At 41.6% G+C, this 9,540-nt stretch overlaps 1 protein-coding gene across 1 annotated transcript; it reads left to right on the forward strand.

Annotated features, from left to right (window-relative positions):
• The first annotated feature begins 1,310 nt into the window (after positions 1–1,310).
• Positions 1,311–8,574, forward strand: hspa8b (heat shock protein family A (Hsp70) member 8b). The gene is made up of 9 exons (XM_076290353.1): positions 1,311–1,419; positions 2,775–2,986; positions 4,408–4,613; positions 4,752–4,904; positions 5,212–5,767; positions 5,909–6,111; positions 6,248–6,446; positions 6,609–6,841; positions 7,850–8,574. Exons 2-9 carry the CDS (start codon positions 2,782–2,784, stop codon positions 8,042–8,044), a joined length of 1,950 nt encoding a protein of 649 aa, XP_076146468.1. The 5' UTR covers positions 1,311–1,419; positions 2,775–2,781; the 3' UTR covers positions 8,045–8,574.
• The last annotated feature ends 966 nt before the right edge of the window (positions 8,575–9,540 follow it).

Consider the following 9,540-nt stretch of genomic DNA (forward strand, 5'->3'; position numbering starts at 1 on the left):
GGTACTTAACAAGAGTGTAATAACCACCATCAAAAGCCTTACAAAACAATCCCACCCCACACCCCCCACACCCCTTTATGAACCTTGGAACCCTGGCTGGCAATATTGCCCATCCAGCAACCCAAAGGCTTGCTGTTGCTTCCCCTTTTGACTTAGGCCTATATACAGTCCTGCCAAAATGACTTATATGTAATATGTACGTGTGTATGTAATAACGATAATAACAATATGTTCTCATACTATTAAAATTAATATCCATAATGTTTCAAATATTCATGTATCTTATGTTTCATAGCTGGGGTCAAACTGACCCCAAGGAACATCAATGTACAAAATATTTGTACAGGACATTGAAAACACATTATTGTACAAATTGCATAATAACTCTGTTGTACCCTTCAATTGAGGAAAAGTCATGAAACATGAAGCAAAAAAAAAAAAAAGTGAACCATATATTTTATGATGTTAAACGTTGCTTGGGGTCAAATTGACCCAAAGGATAACAGGAGGGTTAACAAAAAACAATTACTTCAAAACATTTCTTCTTACATTTTGAGTGTAGCTATAGGCCTAGGCCTACTTGGTCTCTGCAGTTTTATGCTAATGGTCTATTTGCTGGTGTGTTTGCCCAGCCTTTGCCCAGCAGAGCAGACTGCCAGGCCCCTCCCGTCACATCCTGACTGATCTGCACATGCGACTCACTCTTTCCATATTTCGCAGCACAGTTTGAGCGAGCTCACTAGCACTCAGTAGCGTCACCCTTTGGACAAAGCGCTGACTTATTTGTGATGGTTCAGATCGCCCAATTCAATAAGCTAGCATAATAAATGTTGCATATGGAACAGCTGATAGCCTGCAGATTCCTTAAACTGATTGTTGTCTGTAGGTCATCAACTGCAGTGGATCCACTCTTTTAGGCCTACAGGTTGATGTCATTCAGTTGGCCATGAAAATATTGATTTCAATCAAGATAAAACGTTTGGTCTTCTAAAATTGTTACATTACAGTTTCGACTTTTTAAAGTATGATTTCTATAGCCTACCTGCAAAAACAATATTACACACATGAAACCCTGCTCTAATTCAAAGTAGATGCGGTCAAAGTCTTGATAACCGTGATAATTTTGTTACTCCCCCGACCAGACTGTAGGGTACATTAATGGACCCGACTGACAGCGGAGATTCTGGAGAAGAGCGCCTACAACCTCCACTGACAGGTCAGCATGACAAGCAGAGGAAGTAGCTAGGGATTGTTTGATGCGTTTGATTGGCCAGCCGAGCCTCAGTAAGTTCTCGACGTTTCTACAGCTAGCTATCATAAATAGCGTGCCGTTGCCTCCCCCTTCGAAGCGTCAGTAGTAGAGCTGGACGAGAAGCTGCATTACTGAACAGACTTTTCATCTCAGTTTACACTGATAAGGTACGTTTTTCAGCATGTCTGTTTTACTACATTTAACGTTAATGAAGTTGTCCAACCGCAGTATTCCAACATTATTACAACAGCGTGTTTAACAATGGTGTGTGTCAGAAAACTGAATCGATAGATGTCAAATGTTAACGTTTAACGTTAGTTAAGCCATATTAGTAAAATGCGTCACTTAATGTTTACATCATAGGAATAGGCTGTGTCTGATAGTTTGGTGATATTGTGTTTGTCTGCTTGTTTAGTTGATTAATTAAGGTCTGGAACGTTAATGTGACTGCATTAACGTTAACGTTTATATCGTTGGTGGATACTAGACCCAGCTTCCAGAGTTGACAGTTGAGAGTGTGCCTTTTCCTGCCAGCGAGGAATATCACATGTCGGCAGGCAGGCAGCTAGCTGGATAAAGATGCTGCCGGTGCTGGTATGCATAGCTGTCTTAGTGCAGCTCTGACTGGAAGAATAACTAGGCTGCTAACTATCTCCGTAGCTAGATTTCCCTCTCCCACGGTTTCGGTTTACACAGTTGTATTCCCGCGGCGAGAATGTTCTAGAACTCCATGTGAATGATTCCCCGCCTCGTGAGTCGATTCGGTTGTTCTTTTGCTTGAGAGACGTCTGGGCTGGCCAACTGAACAGAATGTTCTAGCACCAAACGCCTGCTTTCAAACTCAATATGCCTAACGCTAACATTAGCAAGACAAGGCACACCCTCGCTTCTGCTGCTTCGATTTTACATTACAACTGAATGTTGTGTCCATAGAATCTATGTCAATAGAAAAATACGACCATTAACGAGATTTACTTCAAATGGCTTAATGTTGCTATGAAAGTTAATATCCAACGTTAATACACTAGGCTAAGTTAGTCCGTTGGTTATCAAATGTGGCCGTGAAATAACGTGTTTTCTGACGTTGATACGGAAACGACGGCCTAAGTGGAAAGATAAACGTTATGTTAGACGTTCAAATCCGTTTCAAACGTGCTCTTAGAACACAACAACACGATAGTAACCGTGCTTCAAAGCTGATTAGATGCTATGCTGTCACGGCCTTTCGGTCTGGTTTCGTTTATAGTGGACAGCTCAGCTGCTCAGTTGTTGAGAACCATTTTGACAGGTGCTGCTGGCGGATCACTCTCACTCTCGTCAGATGCAACTGTCGTAGAATGACAGACAGACAGAGGTTTACATTATTGAATGCCAAAGGCACGCATCATTCGGAAAAGTGCACGCTAACTGACACCTTAGAAGTCGATAAATAATTAAGCAACCGCTCCTTGTGTTAAATTTAGCTTTGTGTTACGTTGCAAGGAAGCACTAGAGTCTTTACACTCTTGCTTTTTCCTGGCAGAGGGAACATGTCCAAGGGACCAGCAGTTGGCATTGACCTGGGGACCACCTACTCCTGTGTGGGGGTCTTCCAGCATGGCAAAGTAGAGATCATCGCCAACGACCAGGGAAACAGGACCACACCCAGCTATGTTGCCTTCACAGACTCGGAAAGATTGATAGGTGATGCTGCAAAGAATCAAGTGGCAATGAACCCAACCAACACAGTCTTTGGTAAGGAATTTATTGTGAACCATCCTGTCTCTAATTCTTGGTGAGGGTGCAACCTTATGGAGCTAAATTTGTCTCAATAATATTTGTATATGCGCAGAGGGGGATCTACAAATATTTCTTGATTTGCATGTGTGTTTTAATATATATAATAAAAAAAATCCTATTTGTAACACATATATTGATTTTTACAAATATAGATGTGTAAATAAAATGCCATTTGTACCGAAAACCTAGCAACCGAGGCTTTAAGGTGTTAAAACCAAAGATTCTAGAACAGAGCTCAGCTCTAGAATCTTTGGTTAAAACTTATTGCAATATCGAATGTTAGTTGTATAGTTGGCTAGGCCTACTTTTACAACTTTTGTGTTGGCATGTAAATATCCTGTCCAAAACTAACATTGGCAGAATGATTACACCTGGATTTGAACCAACAAACCTTGGAGTCAAAGCTCGCTACTCTAACCACTTCACTACTGCATTTCTTGTACATTTCGAAATTGCAATAATAAAGCCTCGGTTGCTAGGTAACGATAAACAAACTCAAAGATCGTAATTCTTTATTTCGCTTATAAAGTGACGGTTTTATGCGTTCACTAAACAAAGATTATGGAAATTAAACACCACTTTTCCTTAAAAAAGCTTGTTGTAAAAGGCACAACTTGTTAGATTTAAGAACTAGCTTCGCTAGATCTGTGTGTTATGGGTCCCATAGAACAACACTGCCATCTACTGGATTAGAAAGTCTGTCAGCATGCAAATTAGAGGTAGGCTATTTGTGGATCTGGGTGGCTCCTCTGCCGAAAAGATTGTCTCAAAAACACGTGTGCTGATCCACAAATGCGAAAACGAAAACTGCGTGTGCTGGTGATCCACACATGCAAAATTAGATTTCACAAAAGCAATTTTCAGTTTTACAAATGACATTTCATTTACAAATACACATCTACAATTGTGAAAAACAATTTACAAGTTACAAATATGATTTTTTTTACGTGTGGACTGTGCGACTTTCATGCGAAGAACGTCTCAAACGTAACTTTGGAAAGCGAAGAATACATGTGCTGGTGATCCACAAATGCAGAATCGCATTTCACAAATGAAATTTTCGGTTTTACAAATGGCATTTTATTTACAAATGCACATCTATATTGTAAAAATCAATATACGAGTTACAAATATGATTTTTTTTATTTGTAGATATCAAAACAAACATGCAAATCATGAAATATTTGTGGATCCCCCTCTGCGCATATACAAATATTATTGAGACAAATTTAGCTCCATATAACCTTTCTAAAAATTAGGATTACAACCAATTTTAAAATATCATATGTATTTGTAAAAAAAAAGAAGAAGAAATTTTTTTTGAAGAAAGTCAGTTTGAGTGTGTGTAAAAATACTGATTCTCCCTATTGCCATAGACGCCAAGAGGCTGATTGGGCGGCGGTTCGATGACACTGTGGTGCAGTCTGACATGAAGCACTGGCCCTTTACGGTCATCAATGACTCGACACGGCCCAAGGTGCAGGTCGAGTACAAGGGCGAGACCAAGGCCTTCTACCCTGAGGAAATCTCCTCCATGGTGTTGGTCAAAATGAAGGAGATCGCTGAGGCCTACCTGGGGAAAGTAAGTACAAGTTCTCACCACATTAGATTGCATGGGTGCTACTTTAGGTTTAAGTTTTTGATGGAAAAATGCCAACCATTGCATGTGAAGTAATGAGAAATTTACCTGCCTTTAATGATGTCTGTGTGCCTCCTGCAGACTGTTACCAACGCTGTCGTCACGGTGCCAGCCTACTTCAATGACTCCCAGCGCCAAGCCACTAAAGACGCTGGAACCATCTCTGGCCTGAACGTGTTGAGAATTATCAACGAGCCCACAGCCGCCGCCATCGCGTACGGCCTGGATAAGAAGGTAAGGCCCCAACACGTTTGTTTCTCAACCGCAGCACCCTCACTAAACCCAAACCAACACTAGAGGAAGGAGGTTTCACACTCTAATGAAAACTTGCACATTTTACACCAGTATATTTTTCTTTTCTTTTTCTTTTGTAAACAACAAATTGTGCGAGCCTTTACGCAGCTGAGGTTTTTTTTTAATTCACTTATCTTGCAGAAATGTGCTGATTAGATTTGGTGCCATAGGGGCTTTTGATGGGAATCCAGTTATACTGGTTCATCTGCTATTATTCTGACTGAACTTGTTTCCTCTGTGTTCCCAGGTTGGTGCAGAGAGGAACGTCCTCATCTTTGATCTGGGCGGTGGCACTTTTGACGTGTCCATCTTGACAATCGAGGATGGCATCTTTGAGGTGAAGTCTACAGCTGGAGACACTCATCTGGGTGGCGAGGACTTCGACAACCGCATGGTTAACCACTTCATCTCTGAGTTCAAGCGCAAGTACAAGAAAGACATCAGCGACAACAAGCGCGCCGTGCGTCGTCTGCGCACGGCCTGCGAGAGGGCCAAGCGCACACTTTCCTCCAGCACCCAGGCCAGCATCGAGATCGACTCACTCTACGAGGGCATCGACTTCTACACGTCCATCACCAGGGCCCGCTTCGAGGAGCTCAACGCTGACCTTTTCCGCGGCACACTCGACCCTGTGGAGAAGTCGCTCAGGGACGCCAAGCTAGACAAAGCCCAGATCCATGATATCGTGCTGGTGGGCGGATCCACCCGCATCCCAAAGATCCAGAAGCTTCTACAGGACTTCTTCAACGGCAAGGAGCTCAACAAGAGCATCAACCCCGACGAAGCAGTCGCCTATGGAGCAGGTGATAAGACTAAACTACATTAGTTGTTTTTAAATGAATGCAGGGGGAACCAAAACTAAAGTAATTGTATAGAGGAGGGTAGTCAAATGATCATCTTCGCAAGACTGATGTGTGTGTGTGTTTGTGCGTGTGTGTTGGCAGCTGTCCAGGCAGCCATCTTGTCTGGAGACAAGTCTGAAAATGTGCAGGACCTGCTGTTGCTGGACGTCACGCCGTTGTCCCTGGGTATTGAGACCGCCGGCGGCGTCATGACGACACTCATCAAGAGGAACACTACCATCCCGACCAAACAAACACAGACATTCACCACTTACTCCGACAACCAGCCTGGAGTACTCATTCAGGTTTGTTCTTTAGCACACACACACACACACACACACACACACACACACACACAGTGATCTGCAAACAGTATATGTTAATGTGAAATCTCTACAATCATGAAGGATGTCCCATTTAAATTAATTGTCACTCGCTTAGGTATACGAGGGTGAAAGGGCTATGACAAAGGACAACAACCTCCTGGGGAAGTTCGAGCTGACAGGCATCCCCCCAGCTCCCCGTGGCGTTCCCCAGATCGAGGTCACCTTTGACATCGACGCCAATGGCATCATGAACGTCTCTGCTGTGGACAAGAGCACTGGCAAGGAGAACAAGATCACAATCACCAACGACAAAGGTGCGCCATTAGGGAGGGTGGTGTGTGCCAAGCATGGCTAGGCCATTTAAGATTTGAAAATAATTCTTTAAATAAAACTTTTTTTTGATGGATGACATGTCATGTTTGGCCTAAACCCAAAGCTGCTCATATCTGACCATTTGTTTTGTGTTTTCTGTTCAGGGCGCCTCAGCAAAGAGGACATTGAGCGCATGGTGCAGGAGGCTGAGAAGTACAAGTCTGAGGATGATGTGCAGCGTGAAAAGGTGTCCGCCAAAAACGGCCTGGAGTCCTACTCCTTCAACATGAAGTCCACCGTGGAGGACGAGAAGTTGAAGGGCAAGATCAGCGACGAGGACAAGCAGAAGATTCTCGACAAGTGCAACGAGGTCATCAGCTGGCTTGACAAGAACCAGGTACATACCTCACTCAGGTCTACATTCACTGTCTTTTGAACCAGATTAGGGTTGCAAAGGGGCGGAAAATTTCCGGAAACTTACCATGGGAAGTTAAGCTGGGGAATTTTGAAAATATTCCAAATTGGAAACTTTCATGGAATTAAAGGAAATTATGGGAATTTACCGGAAATAACTGGGAATTTTGGGTAATTCATACAAATTGTTTCATATACAAACATTAAAATTTTGTTTCGTAATAAGCTATATGATTTGTATGTTCGTATTTTCGCTTAGCTTAGTATACAAAGCTAGCTAGCATGCTAGCGGGAATCCCATTATCTGCCTATGGTTTACTAGCGTGCTAAACTAGCAACACTGAACTGCCCAAGATACACCACACCACTCAACAACAAAATCCGATTGGTTGGAAAATTTTTTCCCCATGCATATGAACGCACCATAGGTTTCCTTATGTCTAGCAGCCTATGCCGATTGCTGTGTGCATGTGATTGACATATGTGCAGGGTAGAAATTCGACTGAAATTGCATTAAATCAGGTTGTTTTAACTAATATTAAACTGCAAGATGGGGTTTTGTCCATTACATTTAAGTTCCCTGTTATAGACTAACTTGTCATATTAAAAATTCCCAGTTTATTCCCATTAATTCCCGTTTATTCCTGTTAATTCCCATATATTCCCGTTAATTCCAATGGAAAGTTTCCAACTTTCCCGTAATTTTGCAACCCTAAACCAGATACATACAAGTTTGCTTGCTCACACTTAAAGCATACATACTGTAGAATGGAAAATGTTTTTTTACCATTTTATTTACGAGTCTAATTATAGGGTTGTAGATGGAAACTTGGTTGTAAAACACACAAGCCCGTTCGTACTTAATACATAAAATATATTTTGGACAGCTGTGTGTGTGTGTGTGTGTGTGTGTGCGCGCGTGTGTGTGTCTGTATGTTGTATGTACACATTTGAGCTTGATTGACAAGACATGCTTGTGTGTTCTCTGCAGAGTGCTGAGAAGGATGAGTTTGAGCACCAGCAGAAGGAGCTAGAGAAGGTGTGTAACCCAATCATCACCAAGCTGTACCAGGGTGCTGGCGGCATGCCCGAGGGGATGCCTGGTGGAATGCCCGGTGGCTTCGGGGGCGCAGGCGCTGCACCAGGAGGAGGGTCCTCCGGACCAACCATCGAGGAGGTCGACTAAGGCATTCCACGGCCAAACCACTCTCCCTATTACTAACGCCAGCTCCACACACACACACACACACACACACACACACACACGCTCACTCACTCACTCACTCACTCACTCACTCTCTCACAGACACACACACACACTCACACTCCAGTTTCCCCTCCCGCACCAATGGCAGGCGCATGTTTGTTTTGCGTGAGACCTTTTCCTGAAATGTGTTCTTTCATAAGCATTACTATCTAATTTTCCCAGTTTGTTAAAGCAATGCGTTCTGAAACTGCTCCACTGTAAAAGACTTTCACTGGAATCTGAGCGCCTGACAGGTCACTTATGCTCAGGTGGTTAAAATCACCCCATTTCCTTTTGTTCCATCTCCTTGGTATTTTTTTTATTTTTGAAAGATTTTTTTTGTTTTTTTTTTAAAAGCATGGTTCTCCTTTTTAAAAAAAAAAAAATATTTTGTTTTTATTTATCTTTTTTCCTCAGCACTTTGCCATGTCAATGTTTGTCTTCATCAAATAAATAATTTTGCTGTTTAAGCATGTGGCTCTGAATTTTATTTTATCGGTATGTTTAGGTAACTAGTGAGTCCGGTCTTCATATTTGCACGGATTTGTGTGCTTATTTGAGTGAATGTAAGAATGTAGGAATGGCTAAAATCATAATCATGATTTATTTTGGTCAATATTCAGATCACTATTGATCAGGATTGCTTAATGATTTTCTAAACAAAAACAATTTAACTGAAAAACAAATGTAAAAAATAAACTAGTTACCACTGTAAAGCAAAAGAGAAATTATTATGCTGAATTTATTACTCAAGACAAAATGAGAGTATCGCTGCAAAACTAAGGCAAAAGAGAGTGCTTAATTTATTACACAATAATTGCAAAATAATTGTATCTCGATTATATTTTTATAATCGTTAGAAATCACAATTGAGATTGAATTTTAATTAATTCCATAGACCTAGATCACATAGACATGGTAATTATGGAATTTGATATCCCATTCTTCAGGCCTGGTAAAGGTGTGAATTTCAGTAAATTCGTTGCAAGCTTTGGGAACGTCATGATTTTGTTGTATGTCTAACAGAAATGAGTTATTGTAGTCTGGATAATGTGGCATTATGCAAATTTCTGCAGTGTCATGATGGTTTCCACTTGAATTGACGTAGACAAACTAGCCTATTGGAAGAGGCATAAAAAAGGTTAAGTACTTTTCTTTCAATAGATAATGTCCATCCTGCAGGGAAAAGCATGCAGTTTTGTGTACTAGTATGGTAGGTCATGGAAATTTTGTGAAAGGTCCTTGAAGTCATGGAAAAGTTTTGACATGTTGCTCATCAAAATGGATGGAAATCCTGGGGGACAGGGGTTGGGGTGGAAGTTTTTAAACTTCTGAAAATCTGCAGTACATTCACTAGAGAGCAGAAATGCTCATGTTTTTTTTTTTTTATCAGTATGTGTGAACTATGAAAGGGTGGAAAAAACCCTGAACATGTA

The sequence above is a fragment of the Alosa pseudoharengus genome, unplaced genomic scaffold, assembly GCF_046254945.1.
Source record: "Alosa pseudoharengus isolate Yale_2024_CS ecotype anadromous, Long Island Sound unplaced genomic scaffold, YU_APseudo_1.1 YU_APseudo_1.1_scf_18, whole genome shotgun sequence".
Taxonomy (NCBI): domain Eukaryota; kingdom Metazoa; phylum Chordata; class Actinopteri; order Clupeiformes; family Clupeidae; genus Alosa; species Alosa pseudoharengus.

Coding starts and splice junctions, on each gene's coding strand:
- hspa8b (XM_076290353.1), top strand. CDS start 2,782: ATGTCCAAGGGACCAGCAGTTGGCATTGACCTGGGGACCACCTACTCC. Junction 4,614..4,751: donor CTGAGGCCTACCTGGGGAAA/GTAAGTACAAGT, acceptor TGCCTCCTGCAG/ACTGTTACCAACGCTGTCGT. Junction 6,447..6,608: donor CACAATCACCAACGACAAAG/GTGCGCCATTAG, acceptor TTTTCTGTTCAG/GGCGCCTCAGCAAAGAGGAC.